We start from the raw sequence: 26527 nt of genomic DNA, 5'->3' as shown, positions 1-26527 counted from the left end.
ACTAATATTTCTCAGATAGAGCGCTTTAAACTTATTACATCTCGTATTCTTTTTTACTTACAAGATATAGCTTTGCCTACACATAAAAGTACAACCATTCAAATTCCCAATTTTATATCGCTCAGATAGGATCGTGGTCATGAAAAGTAAGTAGTTTAACACGATTGTCACGTCTCAAGAAGTATCTGGAGCATCAGTGACAATTAGATTACATCCAAGGTTTAAGATGAGCCGTGCGATAAACGGCACATTATGCTCGTGTTTTTATATTCACCTTTTTATTATATATTAATGTCAAAACGTTAAACACTTCCTTTTTTGCACATCTGAGATGACCTGTCTTGCGTGGTTCAAATCTTTTTGGAAATAAATGTCTAGGTTTCAACTCGTGAGTTGTGGGCTGTTGCGCATTGGGAAACAACTTTATTGATAGGTCCAGATTTGATATTGTTATGGAATATGTTTAGAAATTTGTCCATTTTCATCAAAATAGAGCCTCAATAGCTCAACCGGTAAAGGAGTGGACTGAAAACCGAAAGGTCGACGGTTCAAACCCCGCCCGTTGCACTATTGTCGTATCTACTCTAGCACAAGCCTGACGCTTAGTTGGAGATGAAAGGGGAATATTAGTCATTTAACATGGCCAATATTCTTTAAAAAAAGATTTTTTTGAGACAAATTCAGAACTTAGGTACCTACTTTGCAAGAAGGCATCTAGACCTTTAAAAAACCTTTGTTATTGGTAGGTACTTTAGAGGAAGTAGGTAACTGTCTATAGTTCGCAACAGGTCGCGATTGCAATCGGGATAGTAGGCGAGGAGTCGCGGGCCGCGGCGGCTGTGAAGGTGTGCGGGGCGGTCCCTCCCCGATTGCTATCTTGACCTGTCGCGTACTATAAGTATCTACGTACCGAAGTATTGTACTAAAATGTAAAAAACAAAAAAAGCAAAATGAAAAGTGAAATCGACACTCAAATAAAGAGATCAGTGGAAATATTGATTGATTATTTCAATCCAGTTGATGTAATACGCTTAATCATTTAACCAATCAAGGCTTTCATTTGAATCGTTGACTATAAAAGTTGATCTACAGACGACGTGGGAGTGGCTCGTGTGTGTACAGACTGCGTGGCTTGGATACGACGCTTGTCATATTGTCACGTTGATGACATGATTATGGAGTGTGGTTGTCTAGAGGCTCTAGAATTCGACGATTTGTACTGTTAACTGTAAGCTGAATCACGGATCGAGACAGTTAACTATCTAGTTTGGAACAATATATTATGTAATTGTAATGTAATAAATATACACACACAAGCCAGGCTTCACCTTCACTGGCAGGCGCCTTCTGCGCCTTCCTGTGCGAGGTCAGCATTCCAGCACCTTGGGACTCCAACGTATATTGGTTTTCCGAACTATATGCCCTGCCCATTGCCACCTCAGCTTTGCTACTCGTTGAGCTATGTCGGTTTTTCTAGTTCTCCTATCCTATGGATCTTCTCATTTCTGATTTGGTCACGTAGAGAAACTCCAAGCAGAGCTTTCTTATGAGGCCCATGGGCTATGATGCGTAGCAGAAATCAAAGCTCAGTGGGGGGCTTGGCTCTACTAGACATCGCGAAACTTATTAGCAGTGAAAGCATTATGAACTTTTGAGTCTTGGCAATCAACTTTAAATGAAAATGTTTTTGGTAGGTTCAGAATAAATTATTACAAAGAGCCCAATAAAAGATCATCATCATCATGATCAAACCCATCTCCGGTTCACTACAGAGAACGGGTCTCCTCTCAGAGTGAGAAGGGTTTTGGCCATAGTCTACCACGCTGGCCAAGTGTAGATCGGCAGACTTCACACACCTTTGTGAACCTTGGTTTCCTCACGACGTTTTTCTTCACCGTTATTGCAAGTGATATTTTAATTACCTAAAAACGCACATAACTCCGAAAAATTAGAGGTGCGTGCCCGGGATCAAACCGCCGACTTTCGATTGGAAGGCGGACGTCCTAAGCACTAGGCTACCACAGCTTCACAAAAGATGCCTATTCGTATTTTTAAGGATTATTGAAATCGAAAGAGCTATCATAGATCTAAGATCATGTCTTGTTTACTATAGACACTTTATATGTACACATCTCAGATCGATTTCGTTCGCCCACGATTTGATATAAAGCTAAAACATCGATTACCTAATTAATTACCTTTTTATTTTAATTTACCCGGTGTAATAGCGGATCTGACATACACGGCAACACTTTCAATTAAACAGAAGAATAATATTATGTAGGAGTTCTAGAGCTCATAGTAATATTAACTGTAACAATTTTTATGGTTCCGTACCCGAGAAGTGCCAACGGGACCCTAATACTAAGCCTTCGCTGTCCCTCGGCTTCTGGAGCGAGTTTGGATGGCTGGAGTGATGACTTCAGTAGGGAGGGGCAATGCACGCATAACAAACGGAAACGTTTAAGTGTGGAAACCAGCCCAGAGTGAAGAAGAAGAAGAAGAAGAAGAATCCTCCGCTGTCCTTTCGTTTGTCTATATGTCTGTCAGCGGGCTGTAACTCATGACCTTAATATGTTGAGAGTTGAATTTCGTACAGACTGTGTATGTCTATTGCCGCTATAACAACAAATAGTATACATTTCAAAATGGCTGCCACCTAAATTGAATTAAAAATAAAAGAGTACGATGGTACGGAACCTTTCGCGTGCGAGTCCACTTGGCCGGTTTTTATTATTTATTGAAGTACCTACCGTAAAAAAGGAATGGTCCTATGGAAAAAGAAACTATCTATAGGTATTTAATGTACTCTGAGTCCATAATTTCATATTTTAAGAAAAAATATAAGCTATTTAGCTAAGGTAAGTGACATCATTAGATATACCTACTTAAAACCTAGATTGTTTCCTTATGGGTCGACTCATCTCAGTACAATCTGTTTTTTAAACCGGTCGTAGAGTCCGGTTTAAGTCAAGAGATTAAGAGCTATATTATGTATGACCTATATACATATACGTGTCTGTAAAGGGAGTACCTATAACATAATACTACTTACTATTCAAAAGTAATCTACTTGTTCATTTGTTGTTTCGTTCATTTAAACGAAAATCTTTCTATTCTATTCTAATTACCCAGTTTGTTAATTTTTCAGACATAATATTTGTCTAACCATGCGAACTTTTGTTTGGCAGCAACGATACAAAAGTGCTTTGAAAATTTATTTAATTTCAAGTTACAAGTAACAGCCAATTTATTGAAATACATTAATAAAAAATCCATTAACAAATTGATATTGCCCAATTTCCCTAAAACACTCATACAAAAGTTGAATCGTGAAAATATATAAGGCGCCTACATTCAAATAATCACAAATTTAAACAATAATATTTGAATAATTCGGTCATTTCCATTATATCGGACAAATCTCCCTAATGAGTGCTCTTGAAACAGCATCTAACGAGATTTATGAGGTAATTAATTTATTTATTCTACATTAACAACCGTCCGATCTAATACGGCGACAGTGTTTGGTAACATTTTTTTAATTTTATTGCATTTATGCTTAGGTTTTGGTATTTTTATAACTTCATTTTAGAATGGAGTGTTTTAAACGGTAGCATTTAAAAATTAACACTTATTTTAGAATTAATCTGACATACATTTCAATGTTATTGCATGTGTTATTACTTATTGCTGTTAGTTCACTTATTTATGTAACAACTAAGTGTAGTCACATTATTTGGATCATTTCTACCAGACGACTACGATACGACATCAACTAAAACAAACTTGTAAAATTAAATATGTAACTTAATTAAGTAACTAATATTCCAGTATACCTGCACAACTTTACGCTTCCTACAACATTAAGAAAGCCAAAAAGATCAGAATTAACCATGGTCCGATCTGAAAGTTTCGGGCATGGCTAGTTATCTGAAAAGCGTATAGCGTTCTGCCGCATAGAAACCGATCAGAATGCCCTGACAGGTTATCCCGCTAATATCTTAGATTGAGATTTACAGAGTGTACTTTTTTCACTTTATTACATCACTGCTTTATTGTACAACCAATGAGTCAAAACAAAGGCAGACTTAAGGATCGAGAATCTTGTCTACCAGTCACGCTTAGGAAGGTTCGAGAGATGTGACCTACTGATTTTGGCTTTGATCAAACTTTTCTAAAAGTTAAAACGAGACAGATTTATGTCAAGTAAATAGTCTAAGTAAAGTCAAAGAATAGATCTCACCCAATATATCGTCACCGTTTACTCAGTGGTCGTCTCTTACTATCCGGTGAGATCGCAGCCAAGAGCTAATTATTATTATTATCGTTGCTGATTTGTCGAGTGGTATAAACGGCCACCGATTTCCAAATCACATTAAACTTGACAGGCTGATAATTATATCAAGCAATAATATTTTGTAATGTTTTTTTTACCAATTTCAAAATATATATTTGATTAGCAAAACAGCTAAAAAGCTTTGTGTAATATGTGACATATAATAACATAACTTTAGTGTCCGGCTGCAACTTAGGCTTCTGCCACCTTCGGCCAAAAAACCACCTTCGGACGAACTTTCGGCTTCAGCCAAAATGGGCTGAAGTTTTGGTCGAAGCCGAAGGTTTTTAGCATTGTGCCAAAATTGAACGTAGGTACCATTACGAATGCGCGAGAGCACAGTGGCAGAGTCTAAGTATCCAACTACAGTACGCGGCAGAAAGTAATGTACATCGACATTTAGAATGAGATAGCGGATTTGTAGAGCGTTGTTCCTGTCATTGAGACCGACAAAACGTCATATAGATACCTATGAAGATTGTGAAAGAAATGTCATTCTAATGGCCGATGTACATTATTTTCTGCCGCGTACTGCATATTTTAATTTACATTATTCCGAAGTGTAATTATTAATGACAAGTTCAATATTATAAGCTCGTAAAACATCTTTAGAAAACCAGCATGCCTTAGAGTTCTCCATAATGTTCTCAATGATGCCAATGCGCTCTTGGTCAGCGAGAACAATCGTCAAAATTGTGAAATCTTTGAAAACCTTAGCTATACAAAAAATTGTATAAGATTAACTCATAACGGAGAAGGTTCCTGCGGTAGTGGAGTGGTGCGGGTGAGGTGTGATGACGTCACTCAGGAGCTTAGTGATTCGGACAACTGCCACCCTCCCGCACCACTCCAATACCGCAGGAGCCTGCCTACTCAGTTATGCGCTATACCTATAGGAATACCATTAATGACGAAACAGAAACTTTAGAAGGAGATAGCAAAATTTTTAGAGCACTGTCTCTGTCGTTGAGACCGACAAAACGTCATATAGGTATGAGTGACAGAGACAACGCTCAACAAAGCCGAAACGCATTCTAAAGGCCGATACGCACTCTAAAGGCCGATTTCCATTACTTTCGGCCGCGTACTGTATAAGTCCCGCAAATTACTATTGCGGTGGATCCATGTCTCATTACCATCGAAATGACGTCATTTTGACGTCAGCCGAAATAAAAATATACCATCAGCTCGAAACTTCAGTCTAGTTCTGACGTCACTAATATGGCGGCCACGCGCATTAGCAATTTGCGGGACATATACTTAGGTATTTTTATTTGTTGAATTTGCAACTCTTTGACAAACCAAAACCAAATATATTGATGTGTCACAGCAATATTTACATTGTACCTACATTATTATCTAAAAGTACCTAACTTTGGTAAACTGTATGACCACCCCCGCGTCGCCAGTCGTGAGACCACGCGTGTACACACATCAGGACACGTCCCCTCTCATTGGGATGACAATGAATGACAATGTTTGCAGACACCGGGCGAGGCGCTAACTTGCGACTTCGACACGATTAGCGACTACATGACGACTTAACTGTAAACATCATTACCATTACCGTCACACCAACATATTTTACCCTTAGAATATTACATTAACTGCCTTATGACTTAAGATTTAGGGGTGCATTCAAGTGTTAATATAAAGTTGTCCGGTGCAATTGTCAACAGCCTACAATCGTCAGACTAGATAGTTTTGTCACTGTACAAGAGCAAACACTTTTAAAATATTATGCGCCGATGAGCAATGTTGTCGCAAGGTTTTAGTGGTCACATCATAGATATGTTTTTAGTACTGTTTAAAATTGGGTCTACGAGGCCCATTGTTGGCGTTTTTTTACGCTTTCGAAAACGTTATGGGACGTGAAAGATGTGTGTGTGAGTGATAATTTTACACTTCTTTGGACCAGATAAAATTTTGTCTCTGTATTTTTGTACAGTGCCTGTCCGCTTTCAACTCTATACTTAGTCAGGCACAGTAATGTAGCTTAAGTACAGGCTATCTAATGTTTGCATGGCAAAACCTTCTTTACTCGATGAGGTACAGAATAACGTACTTATCATTATCAATTTTTGTCCTATAATATCCATCGTGGAAACTGGTTTCAGATGCAACGTATGAAAGAAAAAACTGTCTGACTGAAATATCTACGTCCAATTCAAACTGTTGGGTCTAAAAACTTAATTCTTTCCATAGACCCCCACTAAGAAAGGATTTTCAGAAATTCCGTCCAGGGACATAGGGATACCCTACCCTGCCTTATACCTAGATGATGCCTATAACCTCTTTTTAATTTTCGAGGATATAAAGTAGCCTATGGCATGCAAGCTGCCTCTGTGCCAAATTTCTTCAAAATCGGTCAAATGGATGGGCCGTGAAAATTTAACAGACAAACAGATTCACTTATCTTTTTATAGTATTACTTAGTATGGATATGAATTTTAAATATTATTCAGGTTATGCGATATATATAGTTCAAATATCGACAACAGATTATAATAAATCGTTTTAGCACCACAGTTTGCGTCCATAATGGGTGCCCGCGATAATTGCTGGGGCTACGCACAACGACGCGCTCTGTTCATTGAAACTTACGTGGGCACAGATTACATTAACATCAGATGGGCTAAGAAGGCTTTCACGCCAAGGACAAGAGAAAGTTAAATTCTATACTAATTGATAACAATTATCGACACAAGGTAGGGTTTTCCGAAGAGTTCTCCGACATGTAATAGAAGGGGGAGGAGAATCTAAGTTCTGTAATCGCACTTTATACTACACGGACTCCAATAACTGGATGTCTGGTTATTCATTTTGTTCTCATTAATCTATAATGACTGTTCACTGTCTGCGATGATTCTTCTAAACTATAATATGGTACCATCTTACATAATCCAAGTGAAACTTAAAAGCCGCTATGCACTGGCATATTCTTTTGAATAATGATGTTGCCGGTTGGATTAGCATCAGTATAAATGCAGCTCTGTATGCCTCGCTGGTTAATCGAGAAAGTTTTACCAGTTTATTAGTCACAAATCCTTTTTTCTTTGACAGTTTTGGTGATGCTGCTGGATGGATTAGTCTGTGGTACTCTGTATCAGAACGACACGCTGATTAACGGAGGAAGTTTTATCAGTTGATTAGGCACAAATGCTTGTTTTCTTTGACAGTTCTGGTGATGTTGCTGGATGGCTTAGTCTATGGTGCTCTGTATCAGAACGACACGCTGGTTACTTAGCGGGGGCTCGCTAAGCGCAGCACAAATATGCGGCCGCCGTGTGCGACAGGCCATCGCACTAGCGGCGGTGCTAAATGAACTAGTTCAATGTGGTTTGATTATGGGCTTCCAACTTTTGAACGTGTACACCCTCTTTTTGAGGTTTATTGTCGAAACATAATATTTTTTTAATTTTGAGCTTAGCTCATAGATGCACTATATAATAGTCATCAAGTGATACTGGGAGGTTTAGAGAATTACACTTACTTACTGCAAAAACTTTCTCACAATAATGCGTGCATCCTTATTCAATATTTGAGGTACTTACTAGAGATGATTAAACAAGAAAATATAATTTATGTAGATATACGATTTGGCTGGTCTATAGTGGAACGAAAACGTGCGCCAAGTATTGTCGTAGGTCAGTTTCGTGAGGTGTCACTGACCTGATTCTGATTTGTAAATGAAAAATATTACATTGTAGAGTATCACAATCGCGGAGTGAAAATTTCCTTCTAATTTTTTCTATTAAAAAAAAAAAAAAATTACCGGTTATAGCTATCGAATCGGAAAACTGCGAAATTCCTGTTAAAATTGGAAAAGTTCTTCCTTTTTAAAGAAAATGCTTTTGGAAGGTACAAATCAAAAAGGCTGTCAGGAAACTCTCAGAGTAATATTAAGGTAGAGATTTTCTAGAAAATCGTACGCGTCTACTTTTTAAAGTTTTCCTATTTATTGTCTCGTTTTTAAAGTAAGAAATAATAAGGAAAACATATTTTTATTTGTGTACCATACATTAAATGGTAGGTATAACCTTAGACCATTGTACCCTATTATTTTATTATATTGTCTAGATCCTATTAAAACAAACCTATAACACATTCTTCAACACTATATTAAACAAATGCTTAACAACTAACATATGTATTCAGAAAACAGTAAACAGGTATTTAAAATTGGAAGTATATAAATGCAAATATATGATAATATCAGCTTCATAGAAAGAAAAAAATACTTGGTCATTTAATACACGAAACAAAGAAAGCTTTCGTAAATTAGTTTGATGAACTAAGAAAAGCGGCCAATTTTCGCATTCAGGTACAAGATCAAGAGACAAAAGTGGGCTAAATAAATGATTTTAATTAGTGGCTGCAAATAACTTTGCCGTTTGGCAAGTGTTGTTGTAGTAAATCAGGATATTATCTCCTTAAGATCCAACATCGATGTTGGACAAAGACTGAAAATATAAAAAGATAGGTTATAAACCAAAAATAAATAAATACTTTTAAACAAGCATAGAATAAAAAACCGAACGCCACTTTTTTCTGCAGGACTTTTGTCACCTAAAGTTAAGTGATTGCTACCGCACATTTGCAGCACCCAGACCACGCAATGCATTACCGGTTTTTCACAAAATTGATCTTGAATTAATCCATTTTGAAACCTAATGGGAACACCGCCGTTGTTTCAGAGAATGTACCTACTCAGATCTACGCGAAACGTAGAAACTCTATGAAAATGCATAATTATATTTATGCTCAATATTACGTTACAAACATAGCGTTCTATATCCACGGACTAGGTTCGATCACTACATATCGCTATGACGATCCAATATCGTTATCGATCTAAAAGTCACCCATTCATCGTTAAGACTTCCTAGCTCTGCTTTGCCGACTTTCACACCAGATGGTGCTTTGAAGAATAATTAATTGACATACAACTTATCACAGCTAATTTATTCGTCTGGATAGACAGAGGTTTGTCACCGATTTGGCTATAGTCCATCCAATTTGCACTTATAGGATTATCAGTTCTACTTGCATTATTTTAAAGATGAAATTTCAATGGGACAAATACGATAGCATTTTCTTAGTTAACTGAAACTCCTGTCGCTAAGATACGCTCAAATTGAAGCCAAAATAAACTGAAACTGCTCATTGACGTACTTCGTAACTGTACTTTCGGATACGGTGTGACAATAATTATAGCAAATATACGAAACAAACTTACTGACTCATTTGGGCCACGAATAATGATGTGCTAAGAAATATTTTAAATATAATATTGTTATGGACATCACACCCTCCATGTTTAGTGTTCACACTATGCTGATGTATTTTTGTATATAAACTCGTGTTTATTTTGCACAAAGTAGTTGCAAGGTGAAATTCCTTTTAAATATAATAATGAAATCATGTCATGAATACAGATATGTAGGTGTGCACCTACCAATGTTTCCGCAAAAGATTAACAACTCATAGAAATCTTTGGGTTTAGTATCAGTGCAACTCTATATTGGTTAGGAGTAGGTACATCTCCACACCGTAGATTGAAAAAAAATCAAATCATTACTAATATTATTATAAAATATGCGAAAGTTTATTTGTCTGTCTGTCGTCTGTTTACTATCTTCATAGCCCATAAGTTTACCGATTTTGACGGAGATAGCTTGCATCTCAGAGCAAAGGCTAACAACGCGAGAAATCAAAAAGTTTCTACGCGATTGTTAAAACCTAAATCCACGCGGACAAAATCACAGAGATCATCTAGTAGAATATAAATTCATTTGTTTTGGCAAGTAGGTTTTCTTTTTTACTAAATGTTTTTTTTAAAATAAATATTACTACTACTAGATTATTTAGATTATTGTCTGTTCATTCTAATTTGTTTCCAACAATGAAACTTTTATGAAAATAGCCGAACAAGTAGATCGTAAAGATATACGTATCTTGAATACTTGAAAGATTTCTCCCATAACATTGCAAAAACTATCTTGATATCATCCAAGAAATCAATAGCATTATATTTGTCTCTGATTCAGAAGGGCATCACAAATGAAACTACTTTTTAATACTAACTCTTGAGTATTAAAAAGTACCATGACCATAAACAAGTAAAAACAATTTGGAATCTGGACTCGATCAAGTCCCGGTGTCGCATACATGTGAACCGTATCTTGCACAGGACGAATGTCGGGAGGTGTCACTGAGGCACCATTCAACTGTCACTCGCATTCAACTGATTCAATTAATGTAAGCGCTGGTAATGATTTAGAAAAAATCGACAAAGTTTGTGACTTCTTAGGTATATTTTTAAAAGTGTTCCATTTCTTATCTTGATGCCCCAATGTTACCTAAATATCGTCGGCTTTACCTCCTCTAACTTTTTAGAGTTATGTGCTCTTCAAGCAATTAATTAATATCACATGCTTTGACAGTGAAGGAAAACATCGTGAAGAAACATGCATATTTACCTGAGAGTTCTCCATAATGTTCTCAAAGGTGTGTGAAGTCTGCTAATCTGGGCCAATATGGCCTAAACCCTTTTCATTCTCAGTGACGACTTTTGCTCAGTAGTGGGTCAGCGATGGGTTGATCGTCGTCTTCAACCGAGAGACACCCACTGCTAGTCATAGGTCTCTTGTAGGGATTTCCACATGCCATGGTCTTGTACCGCCTGATCCAGAGGCTCCTTGCAACTATACATTAATGTCGTCTGTCCACCTAGTGGGAGGTTTGCGTACGCTGCGCTTTCCAGTGTGAAGTTGCCATTCTAGCATTTTGGTCACCCCGAGGTGTATAGGTTTTTCAAACCATGTGCCACATCCATTATCACTTTAGCTTCGCAACCCTATATATCGGTGACTCTGGGTTTCCTACGGATCTCCTCATTTTCTTTTTTTTAAAGTCAGAAAGATTCTATACTTCCAAAGATATATATTTCCAAAAAATAGGCTATAAGGGCCTTGCTAAAAACAAACTAAAAACCTCGTTTCTATGTAGATAAAACTATCAGGTTTTCAAAACATCTACGTTTTTGGCGACAAATCAAAAATCCATTTTTTGGGGTAGCCGCTTTTTAAGCTACGGCAAAAGCATGGCAGAGCTAAATTGTAATAAACTAAAAGGCTAGTAGAGAGGTCATAAATAAATGAATAAACAATTAATAAAACCATACATCAAAATGCTAATGCAGCATAGAAGCTTGGAATCTCAGCTTCATCAAGTCAATGAATTGTATATTTGAACCGTATTTTGCGCAGGACAAAATGTAGCGAGGTGTCATCGAGGCCGCATTGACCCGTCACTCGCTTCAATTGATTCAATTAATGCAATCGCTGGGTTGTTCAATTAATTATATAGGAATCTTCGTCAATGAATAGAATATAATAGAATATCATTTTGTTCTTTAATTATTATTCATAATGATTACCTACATGGTAGTTGACAGGGTTGAGAGTGCGTTGCAACAGTGTACATCTACTTAAAATTAAGCGTTGTCATCGATAACCGATACTTAGGTTGATATCTATAGAGCGCACTCTGACTTAGCTTAGACTTAAGACAGAGTTAAAACGAGACGGAGCTATATCCCTCACATAAATCTGTCTCGTTTTAACTCAATCTTAAGTCTGAGCAAAGTCAAAGTGCGCTCTATAGATCTCAGCTTTAGACTCCACAATTGCGGCTCCCTGCGACTCCTATGATGCCAACCATTGAGTGACCAAATGGTTGGTCGCCGATGCTGCCTTTAACGATACGAGGGTGCCATTCCAGCACCTTAGGGTTCCAATAAAATGATTCTTCAAACTACGTGCATCGCTCATAGCTAATTCAACTTCGCAATCCTTGAGCTATGTCGGTTACTCTGGTTCTTCTACGGATCTATTCATTTCTGATTTAATCACGCAGAAAAACTACGAAAAATACAAACATATTAGAGGGCATTTCTCAAAATCTTTGGCTGGTCATATAACCCCAAGTAGCTATACTGAGCACTCGTTATATTAGTTTCATATTCAAAAAATAAGCATACAGGGACCAAAAATACGAAATCAAATGTTGTGGATACCAGTCAAAATACAACGTCAAATTAGATGCTAAATAAAATCGATCCATCCAATGCAACCAAGGTATATAAATACTCTCAAACAAAAGTTCTCGAATTGATGCACAAGTCAGTGTATCTTATAGTCATTTAGGTACGTGTATTTTATTTGAACCGTATCTTACGCAGCACGGACGCGCGACATCGGGGCACCATTGAAATGTCACTCGTGTTCGATTGATTCAATTTTTGTAGCTTTGTAATGAATTCGTTAGATATTTTTCTAACGTTGCAAAGGAACAAAGTCAAATGATTGGCGTATTGATATGGATAAACTAACAGCGCTGACATAAACCATGACCATTTCAATAATAGCACAATTACCGAACACAAATCAAGAATTCGAACACTGCACCAATCTCGAACTGACTACACGTAATATCTAGTATAACCGTTAAGAATGTTGTAATAAAAACCTCCGCACTCCAGAATTCCGATGATGAAATTTGTCATAATGGTGTAAACACTCCAAGCGTATGGGGTTAATAAAATCATTTCGTATATACCATGAATTACTGGAGCGGATCGTAACTTACCCGCCTTCTGACTTTTACTGTTGAAGCATTTTTTACTGTTGTAGTAAAATCGCAAGGTCGATCACTAGATGTTTATATCTCATTATAGAAGATCGTTACTGGAAATTCGTTCGTTGAAATTAGTGAGTAATGCAGGTGAATAAGATTCTCAACTTTATCTGTAACTAGGTATGTAGTTAATTTTTCCTTGATTTAAAATATTCGATGATTTAGAATGTAGATCACTTAACAGCTGATAGTTTATTGTCACTATCATTGATAGATATCTCTGTTTTTTTAAATAATATAATATTTATAAAATAGATTTTTACATATAACTTTCATGAAGTCCTGGCCCCTAAACTACGAAAGCCCGTATCTTAAGATCCCACTTTGAAAAGTTGATTGAAAGTCGAAACACGGTATTTCAGAAAACACCATCATACTCGTAGACATGAAAAGTTAGACCGAATTATAGAAACAAATAAATATATGCTTATATTCAATCTAATATAAGATTAATGAGTAACTAGTTCTTCGAAAAATTGTAACTATAGATATTTGAAGCAAAATTCATAGTAAGCGCAAAATCAATTCACATCATAGACTGGAGCATCCATATGGTTTATTTCCTAGCCACTAGGTAAATACAATCGGAAAAGGATTAATTGATTTTGAACTAAATCAATTCTGAATCAAGAAAACTGTAAACAAATGCAGATATTTTAAAATAACTAACTAGGTACTAGCTTTACTAGGAAAATAGGACGCGAGCTTAAAGATTTTTCGGACTGTGAAACACAATAATAATTATAAAAGCTGGTCCAGCAACTTTGGCGGTCATTACGTTATTTTAAACGATATTTTTCCAAAAACTGTCTAAAAAACCTCGTAATGAGTTCAAAATACAGGGTATGCCAGAAAACTTTTTTGACTCATGCTTGTCATGTTCAGGAAGTAGTTAGCGTGATTTTTTTATGTTTGTGTAGTAGTAATGGATACGTTTCTATTAACTGTACCTACTTTTCAGCCTTGCATCTCTTATAGATTATTAATTTAAAAATGACTGCGACACACAGACAAACAAACAGACGGACTGGACGAACATAATATAAGGGTTCATTGTTTTACCACGGAACTCTTTTAAAACAGATCAGTGGGTTGTTCATCCAATAAAAATCAAAATCAAAATTTATTTGTTTCATGTGGGACAACAGCTAATGTATTTTGCTACGTCTGTAGTACTTACTTTTCACGCACTGGTTCGGGATGAAAATTATGTTGAGAAGAGCCGGCAAGATATTACTGAGAACTTCACTGAAACTTACTTCATTGAAACATAAACCTACCCAGTTTTGTACTCTGCTCTGAAGAGTTGTTTGATCTCATTCCACCCTTCTTTTTCTACAACCGCACCGTACGCCACCGCAAACAATTTCACCCTCACCACATGGGTGTCTGGTGCACCGCCCGTTGTGCCAGATCCTTTTTTCCACGCACACGCCAACTGTGGAATCAACTCCCCTCGACGGTATTCCCATTAGATTACAACATGGGGTTATTCAAGGGACGGACCAACAAATTTCTGAAAGGCCGGCAACGCATTGGTGATTCCTCTGGCACTGAAAACATTCATGGGCGGCGATAATCATTTAACATCAGGTGACCTGCCTGCTGGTTTGCTCGCCATTTTTATTTTAAAAAAACTCCGTCTAGGTCCAGGGTCCAACATTTCATACTCTTTCTTCCATTATGTATTTCCTCTACTGTGCCGTATATTTCGTTTCGTAGAACTTGAAAATAAATTAATATAATTTTCTATCAAATACATTATTCAGTAGAACCAGTTCCAACGCGACAATCTAAGATGGATCCAATTCTACAATCGTTTCTATTATCGAGTCGTTAGTCTAAAACGAATGTAATGCAATCGATCAGTATCGTCCGAGACCCGGTTTACTGTAAAGTCTTTAAAGACTTCTAAATTTATTCGAACTAGCTTCGCACTCGGTTGTCTGACAATGAACTCTTATCGAGTAAACAATCGATCACTCGCCGCGACCGACCTGGCACTCGTCTCTCGCCGATCGCCGTGGCGGATCGTAAATCGATATTTACCGGTTTCGAGGTTTCGGACAACACTACTTGTAGTAAGACGATTTTTACGACTGTTTCTGTAATTAGGAGTGTTCTGATTTCGAATTGTCGAGTGGGCGTTGAAGATTGTTGGGTTTACTCTTATTACTTCTTTATAGGTGGCTACATTATAATTAAATTCTTGGTATAGCTACCTAGGTACCTACTTACCTAAAAACAAATGCGTAAAACTAAGTAGCAGTAGTATCAAAACATAATAAAACAGTTGCGTGGTAAGTAATAAAATTTCTTGCGTGGTAAGTACTACCAGATTAAACTTATTTAAATAAAATATATAACTGAATATCCTCAGTTTGCAAATTACTTTATCAGGTAACCCGGTTAATTTTTCATAGGTAGATATATCTACCACCTATACTTAATATCATCTTAAACCGATAGACGTCCAATGATTGCTGAACATGGGTCTCTTGTAGAGACTTCCACAGTCCACACGTCAGGATCTTGCGCCGCGCGCTGCCTTAATCCAGCAGCTGCTCCCTCCAACTAGTGGGGAGTCTACCAACAACGCTGCGTTTTCCGATGCGAGGATTCATATTCAGCACCATGAGATCTCCAATATAAATGCCACGGAGTAGAACTAGAGTTGCTGCATGACATGAATCAATTTGTATGGGACCCGTTGTCTCCAGCTAGCCCCTCTTTTCGTCACAAACTCACGAATATTTGCGCCTGTAGATTGGCAGACTTCACACACCATTGAGAACATTATGGAGAACTCTCAGGCATGCAGGTTTCCTCACGTTGTTTTCCTTCACCGTTAGCAAGTGATATTTTGAAACGCACATAATTCCGAAATGTTAGAGGTGGGTGCCCAGGTCGAACCTCCGACTTCTGATTAGGAGGCGGACGTCTTAACCACTAGGGCTATCACAGCTTGAATTAGCATTAAGAACTCAGATATTAAGATAGCATATTAAGTTGCATAGCTAATGAGGCTCTTATTATTGTTTCGCAGGGCGTCTGGCAGCGCAGTGATCCTGGATCCTCGCATGGTGTGCAAGAAGAACAGACGCACGCGCGGGCGGCTCGCACAGATCTGCAGGAACGAGACCGGTCTGCTGAAGGAGATCAGTCGAGGAGTCACGCTGGGGGCCACCGAGTGCGCGCACCAGTTCAAACACCGCCGGTGGAACTGCACCACGCAGAGGCGGAGCATGAGGAAGATACTCATGAGGGGTAACTAATTCATCACCATTTTATAATGTAAACTAGCTTATTCCCGCAACTTCATCCGCGTGGACTGCACAAATTTCAAACCCCTGTTTTACCCGTTTAGATATTGAATTTTCAAAAATCCTTTCTTAACGAATGTACGTCATACTAGCTATCCGATGCATGCCTTTCAGCCCGATCCGTCCAGTAGTTTGTGCTGTGTGTTGATAAATCAGTCAGTCAGTCAGTCAGTCACTTTTTCCTGTTATATATTTAGATTAGATATACAATAATGGGTACCTATTTAACGGGTACTTAAACGGTTTTGCCCTAGTCCGCTACGATGGTCTTAAAAAGGAAAAAAAATAGGAAAGTTATAAGTGAGTGGCCGGTGTCGAACGTGGTCGAACCACGCACCGACCCCCCAGAATAGGAGGCGAACGTCTGGATCAGATTCAAAAAAACAACTACTAGACTATCACTACCTTGTTATGATTATAATAATTAAGTACATAGTTTTGTCTTGTAATATTCCTACATTCTAACCAAAACATGCATATATCATTTTACATAAGGTAGTAGGTACCATCTTGTAAACTTTATTTCTCAGGCTTAAAAATATGCTGAGAACATTAAACCGACCTTACACCTCTCGTATGAGATACCGTCTCGCACGTCCCATCAATCTGAAGGCTTGGATAAACACAACGATAACGTCATATTATTATCAAGTGTTCCACTAGGGTAGAATCGAAATCTGATCATCCAGACTCCACGCAGTCTTGTCTATCCTACCCCTAGAGTTTTCTTATGAAGAAGAAAGTCAATCCAGTTCGATCCGTCCGTCGTTACATTTCATAAACTATGCTAAGTATTTTATCTTATCACTAGATTTGTTGGGTGAAATGATTAAATCACTAGATTTTATAGTTGATTGATCAAATTGAGTAGTTATTTTAACATCTGCTGGGATTTGATCAAATTCCGGTTTTTATCATTTCTCTGCGACATACACACGCACTAACCTAAGTATCCAATAGCAATAAAACTTGCAGAGGTCAACTATCATTGTCAGTCAGTGTCATCTTCTGCAAAATTTGTACATTATAACTTGTAAAAATTGTCATTGACATGAAAATGATAGCTGACTTCTGCAAGTTTTATTGCTAGTTGACCGTACAGTTTCTGTCACACTTTTTATCTGTGAAGGCTGTCTGAAATGAAAACCTTTAGCCCCTGCAACGATCAGTGATGATGAGCATAGACGCTTAACGAGTCGCTTAACTGAAATTTGGGTATTAGTATTGAGTAAGTGAACCGTGAGACGTAGGGCCAAATCCTGCTGGTTCCGCAATTGATTGTTTAGAAATTTTCTTTAAGAGTAGGTACTATCGTAAAAATTATAAATAGATCATAGATACCTCATATTAAGTCCTATACGCGTTCAACGTAACGATCTGCCGTTGCGTATCTCTACCATCGCGCTTTGTATGTCCAGGTCTTTATATGTACCTAATTTTATGATTTTATTACCCCTCCCATAAAACTGAATCACACGGTTTTAACACAGATTTATTATGTTGAAAAATTTATCGTTACCAGATTTTTGAATGGAGTTATCGAAACGCGATGAGTTCATTAAAACTTAAAGGTATTATAAAACCACGTTTCACAAATGACTTTATCGTTTTAAAATAATAATAAAATGTTTTCTAATAATATTGCCTCTCATTGTAGGGTATTCTTTTGATATTCAAATATTTTCTATACGTACAAATAAATTTTTTTAAGTTCTCTCGGACTAGAATCTACTTAAATACATAATTATTTGCAAATACATAATTAAATAAGTAATTTCGATTTGAAACTTTGCAAACAAAACTTTTTTATTAGATCACACAAGCAATAGTAGGTAAATAAAACAAAATATTATTATTTAAATTATTAAATTAACCAGCTTATGCCCGCGGCTTCATCTGCGTGGACTACACAAATTTCAAACCCCTGTTTTACCCGTTTAACGATCCTTTCTTAGCAGATGTCTACGTCATAATAGCTATCTGCCTGCATGCCAAATTTTAGCCCAATCAGTCCAGTAGTTTGAGCTGTGCGTTGATAGATCAATCAGTTATTCAGCCAGACAGTTAGTCAGTCAGCTCTTCCTTTCATATATACACAGACTAGCTTATGCTCGCGACTTCGTTCGCGTGGACTACACAAATTTCAAACCCCTATTTCACCCCCTTAGGGGTTGAATTTTCAAAAATCCTTTCTTAGCGGTCGCGTACTTCATAATAGCATATTCAATATTCATAATAGTACTTCATACAGCCCGATCCGTCCAGTAGCTTGAGCTGTGCGTTGATAGATCAGTCAGTCAGTCAGCGAGACAGTTAGTCAGCTTTTCCTTTTATATATATATAGATTTAATCTGTTTAAACGGATGAAATATTTCATACTCATACATAGGTAGAAATTAACATTATGGCTACATAACTTTCTCGATTTACTACAATGGTCGATAAACACACGCGCTCCCTCAACTGATATTTTATGGTTCCTCTGGGACCCTGTGATGGTGATAATATATACAATTTTGACCAGTGACCGATGCTATCTATGTGAAAATAGGGAAATATCAACAAATTCTGACCGGGGTCGGTATTTGCAATCCAATCGGCGCGATAGGTAGGTGTGCTTGATATTTCATTCCTTATTGACCATATATTTTTTACCTACAACAATTAACATTAACAAAATATGCAAAGCGTGTTGATTTAGTAAATTTAGTAAACTGTAATTCATTTAAATTGTGTTTTCGTAGATTAAAAATTTTACCTTTAGACGTTATTAGAGATTTGTTCCTCCATCCTAAAACACATAAATATCGATACAAAAATCAACGGTCAGAGTTTGGCTACCTGCAGGTATATTAGCACTGGACAAAGGAATGCAAAATGTGTTAAATCGCACAGATAAGTATCAGTGCCTAATTCGATTAGGCCACAAGAGTTGATTTTATGCGCCCAGTCGTTTATTTTAATTCGTCCATTTTAGAGATGAGTTTGTAGTTTTTTCGATTAGGTATGTTTTTATATGGAGTTTTTATGTGTTCTGGAGTGGAAACCGCGTATCGGCAAGCGCAGTGTGGCACGACCTCCAACCCGCTGGACTGACGACCTTGAGAAGGTAGCGGGAAGTGGGTGGATGAGGAAGGCAGAGGATCGGGTGTGGTGGCGCGCTCTTGGGAAGGCCTATGTCCAAATAAATATCCTATGTAAAAAAACCGGCCAAGTGCGAGTCAGGCTCGCGCAACGAGGGTTCCGTATTACAGTCGTATTTTTTAGACATTTTGCACGATAATTCAAAAACTATGATGCATAAAAATAAATAAAAATCAGTTTTAGAATTTACAGGTGACCTTTCATGTGATACCCCACTTGAAATAGTTATCTTACTTCGAAAATGGAAAATACTAATTATTAGTTTATGATCACAATTTAATTTTTTTGTTTAATGTAACCACAAATTCACGGTTTTCAGATTTTTCCCCGAATGTCAGCTATAAGACCTACCTGCCAAATTTCATGATTCTAGGTCAACGGGAAGTACCCTGTAGGTTTCTTGACAGACCGACAGACAGACAGACAGACAGACAACAAAGTGATCCTATAAGGGTTCCGTATTTCCTTTTGAGGTACGGAACCCTAAAAACAAACTGATTGATTGATTGATTGATGTTTCGTATTGTGGTTGTGTTTGCTTTCATCATTGACAGCCAGTAGAAATTCAATGTTGGATACAGGCCTTCCCTTGTGAAGACCACCACACTCGGTTCTCAATCTTCTCCAGCATGTTACTTTCCGCCAACTTCTTTATATCGTCAGCCCATCGTGCTGGAGGGCATCCTAAACTACGCTTTATTTTACGCTGTCTCTACTCTAAAAATTTCCGGCCCCTAGGTAGTGACTATCGCTATCAGTCTTCAACTTGCCAAAGGTAATAAAATCAACAAGTACATATTAGCTACCTACCTAGTACCTACCTATCTAATGAATATATTGTACGCGGCAGAAAATAATGTACATCGGCCTTTAGAATGACATTTCGGCTTTAAAAGCGTTGTTTCTCATACCTATGACGTTTTGTCGGTCTCAACGACAGAGACAATGCTTTACAAATCTGCTATCTCCTTCTAAAGATCGATGTACATTATTTTCTGCGGCGTACTGTAATTATTTAACTTATTTAACCTTAAATATCAACCATTTTATAAAATGCCTAAATTATAGAGTTAGCAGGTAAAATTATATTGCGATTTAAATGTCAGCGCGGGGTTTTTTATTACTCTTAGGGATTTTGGGAGCCATTTTGCTAATGTAAAATACATAATTAACTGCCTTATCGCTCAAAAAGATAGCTTAATTTGATCGTTTTGGTTTTCGTTTTTGAAATTAATTATGGCCAAACAAGATTAGCGGGTCACTGGGGATGAGCATCGCTTAACTTAATCGCTGCATAATTATATTGTTTCGATAATTTTTTGAAAGATTAATTACTTTGTTCTGTAATACCTATCAAGGGATATCTTCTGTATAAATATTGATTGTTTTTCTTCGCCTTTTGAAGTTAAATATAAAGTTATTCTATAAAGTCAAAGTGATACCACCTGAATATATTTTATTTTCAAAGAATTAAAGATCCCTACGAAATTTGTAATAAGCTACCCGTGCAAAGCCGGGGCGGGTCGCTAGTATCAAATACTAGTTGAAGCCAGTGACTTCGTTTGCCTGGATTTAGGTTGTTAATCCCGTAGAAATTCTGATAAAAAGCAGCCTATGTCTGGCTCCGGGGTGCAAGCTAACTCTGTACCTATCATAATCGGTTAAGTGGATGGGCCGTAAAAAAGTGACGACAAACAGACACACATTCGCATTTATAATATTGCTATCTTATCCCCGCGACTTCATCCGCGTGGACAACACAAATTTCAACTCCTGTTTCACCCCCTTAGGGGTTGTATTTTCAAAAATCCTTTCTTAGCCGATGTTTACGTCATAATAGCTATCTGCATAAGTGCATACCAAATTTCAGCCCGATCCGTCCAGTAGTTTGAGCTGTGCGTTGATAGATCAGTCAGTCAGTCAGTCAGCCACCTTTTCTTTTTATCAATTTAGAGACTATGGATAATAATTAAATTTTAAACACCAATGGCGGCCTCTAGGGCACCATCCGTCTATATAATAATATGTCAGTTATAATATAAATGTACGAAAAGTTAATTACCTCTTTATCTATTCGATAAGAGCCACTCAATCTCAAACTTTGTGTGAAAGAAGACTAATGACATTATCACCACGACCCTCATCCTAATCCTGGATTAGGGTCTGGCGAGAGATATCGTTGACACAATAAAAATATCGATGTATGGGTTTAAAAAATTAAGTGATAATAATTAAGAGACGGTAGTGTAGGGTGGCGTGTGAATTTTTTTATCGATAATAATTAACCAATTTGACCATGGTCTTAGGGGAATGGTGATGTTAATAAAATTAAACAAAGCATAGGTAAGCGTGAAAGTCCATCACGGCACAATGACTGAAATAATTTGAATATATTTTGCAGATAGCTTATACCCTGAATTAATAAGTACATAGGCTACTTTCTATACCGAAAAATTAAGGACTTCCCGTGGGATTATTAAAAAACCTAAATATATCCACACGGACGTAGTCGCGTACATCATCTAGTACACTGATATAGAGAAAAAATCTGCGTCAAAATATTATTTTGATAATATATTTATTTAAATTATTTTCAATAAAATATTCTCATAATAATACGTTACATATATACGGCTACACCTCTAAAATGAAGACTTAGGTAAAACTACTGCATTTGGGTCACTACTCACTTTCGTAGAGAGCTATAACATACACTCTCGTGCGTTTTTAACCGACTTCCAAAAAGGAGGTGGTTCTCAATTCGTACTCGTACATCGATTTTTCCAGGTTGGACCGATTTGCAAAACTTTTTTTTAATCAGCAGAGGATGTTAAGGTGGTGGTCCTATTTATCCTATTTATTTCTGGATCCAACTCCTCAATCCTGATGCTGCAGGGTTACTTACTGGCCACCTAAGTTATCAGTATTCAGGAAGTGTTCATAGTGAATTAATGTTGTAGGTACCAAGCAACGACTTTATGCTTGAATTCCAAGTCCCAACTCCTCAACCCTGATGATGTAGGGTACAGCATTCCTAAACTATAGTGGTTCAGAAACTGCGGATGATTCAATATTATTTTTTGTGCCAAGCATAGATTACACCATTGAACTTCGGATCCTATCCTCAATCCTGATGCTGCAAAGTACTGAACTCCTAAGCCGTGGGGATTCCGGAATTTCTGAAGGTGGATTGATATTTTAGGTATCAAGCAACGGCTTCAAGATATTGTATCTTACCTACTCATCAGTGGGAACGAATTTTATACGTCATATAATAATTTATACGAAACTTATCTTTACCGTACCACGTATTGTAGTTTGCTTACACTATGTTTACTACACACTAACTAGGTAGCTCGCCAAACATTGATCGGACATTAAAGTTTAATTTATGAAGGGATATGTAATTAATAGCAGTCGCTAAACAAAGATGGCAGATCCGTGGGAGGTTAATACGGGTTAAGGCAACAAATTAGGCTAAAAGCACATAAATTGATGTGAGCGGCTATGGGTGGTGCTCTCGGCAGCCTGAATTAGTCCCGGATTTTTATCACTTGGTGACAAGAAAAAGTGTCGCGTACAGGGTGTTACTGTAATTTTTCAAAGAAATATTTTGGCTATTGCAAGTAGGTATTATTTTTTAAATAGCGAGCAAACGAGCGGGCGGATGATGTTAATTGTTTACCGCTGCCCATGAACATTTGCAGCACCTTGAATAATAACTTAAAAAGCTTTTTGTGAATATTCGTATGTGCTTATGTTTTCAAAATATACACTTTACATTTTTAATATAATAGGTATATCCGTGAATACATTAGGGCAGTAGTTTTTCCACAATTTGTCCACAACCCACAAATCTCCAAACTGAACTAAACTTACTATAAAATTAAATTCTACCTATCCTTATCCTCAAGGAACATTATGACAAGAATAGCAATACCTGAATTACAAATAATGCATAAGGCATAAAAGCCTCAATGAGGAGCGAACTGAAAACCGAAAGGTCGCTGGTTCAAACTCCACCCGTTGCCCTATATTGTCGTACCTATTCCTAACACAAGATTAATTGGAGGAGAAAGGCGAATATTAGTCATCATGATGAACTTGGCTAATATTCTTTTTACAAACAATAATATTTTTTTATTTCGCAAAATAAGAGGTAAATAACAGATAGGTAGTACCTATTACAATCGTAAGAACCGAACACAACCTACTTTAAAAAAATTACTATTAGTCTATAAAACTACTTTTAAAATTAGTCTATAAAGTAAGTCACACACTAGTGCCCGAAAAATTAAATCCGAAACACGCTGTATCACATTAGTCATGAGAAAAAAATAATCATCGTTAATTGGTCCCTTTCATTAGTAAGTCCCCGCATTCTTCGATTCGTTGTTTTTTCCGTGTCAAATCTTTATCAATGAAAAAGGAGATCATTTTTATTTAAATTGCCTTATCATATACCTATACTTACTGTCCAATGACCGGTGGACGTAATGTTACAGTTAATGAGCTCTTGGATATTATTAAATATAATATAATCTCGCTTATAATGTCAACGTGTTCTGAGACGTTTATATCTTTGGTTCTCTTTATTTTTGAGGGATTAAATATTTATAAGATAATTTTAAATTATTATGAAATTCATTCGTAGATACTTAAATACCTACTGTATTATGCGTAGTGTGCTTATCATTAAGGACTTATTGCAATCTTTTTATTTTTATTTTATAAAGAATATTAGCCATGTTAAATGACTAATATTCCCCTTTCCTCTCCAACTAAGCGTCAGGCTTGTGCTAGGAGTAGGTACGACAATAGTGCAACGGGCGGGGTTTGAACCGTCGACCTTTCAGTTTTCAGTCCACTTCTTTACCGGTTGAGCTATTGAGGCTCTAAATCCTATTTTTCATAACGATGTAATGCATTCATGGTTTTTGCTATTACTTATAGGTTTGGAAACCTTCGTGAAACCTACTAATTTTTTTTATAGTAAAAGTTATTTTTATATTTATAAAAAATTATTTTCTTAAAATTTTCCCGAACATGAATAATATTCGTATAAGTACAGCCTATACATAAAATATAAGTAATTAGGATAGTTTTTCTCAAAAATGTATTGGTTATTATATAGATCAAAGGTGAAACTGACTGACTGACATATCAAAGTATGTACTTACTTACAGCTTAAACCACTGGGTCTGAAAACTTAAGATTTAGCTAATTTTCTCTATGATGTAAATTCCCACTAAACATTCATCCGAGCAAAGCCGGGGCGGGTCAGCTAGTTTATACACAAAACTATTCTCACATGAAAATAGATAAATTAACCTTTGAGGCTCCTAGTTTCAGGGGCATACTCGTAAAACTTGATCACAACAAAACGAAGACACCGAAACTCCGAAGTCAAAGTCAGCACCACGATATCAAATCGTAAATACCTCGACACCTTATCTGCCTAGACCGGCCGGGTACCAATTCCCACTTAAACAAAACAGCCTAATTAAGCTATAAACAAAGCCACAAACACGGACTCCCAAAATATAGAGGTCTGTATAGGGATGTGCCACGCGTTGCTTATCGAAGTCAAGTTTAAGCCCGAGGTGTGACCAGCTGCGCGATTGTGGGAGAATGACAGCTACAATGTCACGATCGCAATTATCTCTGATTGGTTAACGCTCGCTCACTATTAGCTACAATGCATTGTTGCAACAAGAATCGCACAAATTCAGCCAATCAGAACAATTGAGATTGTAATAATGATTGATGCAGGTCTTAGACAATCGTCCTACAGTACGCTTAGTATAAGATTTTACGTCTCACCAACGTTGCTAGAATTCGAGAGTTGAAGCACAATAAAGTCAAAGTAAAATGGACCTAAAGAGCCTTGAATTGCAGTCAAAAATTAGAAACAACTAATTTTAATTTCGCAACGTTTCAGCTTGGAGCGCTGGTTGTAGATGTGTAGACAAACTTGAGCTTTAAAACAAGGCTGTTAAGATCCAGTTTACTATAACGCGCAAGTGTTTCGATACTCGAATTACTTACGTAAGCTACTTACTTTCTTACGTAAGTTATTTACGTAAGCTACTTACGTGAATAAGACTTACATGTGTAATCGCAGCCTTAGCGTAAATTTGCCTTTGTTTGCATTAGGTAAATTAGAATAATATACTTACATTTGCTATGACGAAGTAAATTAAATTATCAGCAAAGCAAAGTTCATGAAACTTTTGTTTTAGTTTTCGCGTACGAAACTCTAATAACAAAAAGTGTTCAAGATTAACTCAGTGGGAGTCAATAACATAGATTCACGGCCGAAATTAATAATCTACCTCTAATTGAGAGGTTACTTAGTAACATTGTTATTTGCTAAAAAAAGCCATACAATTTTTGACAAACGACAATGTAACTAATGTAGCTTATCGAAAATGACAGATAGGATTTTAGTCGGATCTTTAGGAGTCGGTTAATAAACTTGTACCCATCCCTAGATTGTACTAATCTGGGAGAGCCATTAAGTGTCGACAGGTCGCCGAGAGGAGTCAGCGGGGGCTCGTAAAGATTACCAAACGATAACCGGGCTACTGCCCCATTCGGACCTCACACGTACCTGAAGCTCCGCACATAAATATCCACGGATAGCTTCATATCGACAAAAAACTCGATAAATTTGGCGCCCCAAACACGTAAATGTCCTTAATTATAGTGTAATATCCGGGGAGTGTTTTGGTTTTGGATGTATCTAATCAGTTCACTCTTATGTTCGCTCGCATCCAGCCTCCGATAGTGGAAGTACTCGTAAATTCAATATTGATTGTCGGCCCGAGTACTTACGATACTCCAAATTTAAGTACATCTTAATACGTTTCGAGATATGTTAATGGCAATAATCGGGGCGAGGCGATATTTTAGTAGAGGTTAGGTTAAAGTAACGTTATGGACGATAGCTGCTAAGTTTAGCTCACATTAATTTGTTCATTTAAGTACTAATTTATAATTAAGACTTCAGAGGCATTTT

The 26527-nt window shown here is 37.0% G+C and overlaps 1 protein-coding gene across 1 annotated transcript in view; it reads left to right on the top strand.

The window, feature by feature from the left end:
* The window catches only part of Wnt6 (Wnt oncogene analog 6), a 48913-nt gene that overhangs the window by 7246 nt on the left and 15140 nt on the right, over positions 1 to 26527 (top strand). Inside the window, exon 2 of the mRNA XM_034984613.2 lies at positions 16086 to 16306. Within this exon, the coding sequence (XP_034840504.1) occupies positions 16086 to 16306 (221 nt within the window). The remainder of the gene's footprint in view (positions 1 to 16085; positions 16307 to 26527) is intronic.

This window comes from Maniola hyperantus, chromosome 1, assembly GCF_902806685.2.
Source record: "Maniola hyperantus chromosome 1, iAphHyp1.2, whole genome shotgun sequence".
NCBI lineage: Eukaryota > Metazoa > Arthropoda > Insecta > Lepidoptera > Nymphalidae > Maniola > Maniola hyperantus.
The sequence above is the reverse complement of the archived record's forward strand: the minus strand, read 5'-3'. Positions and strand labels throughout refer to the sequence as shown.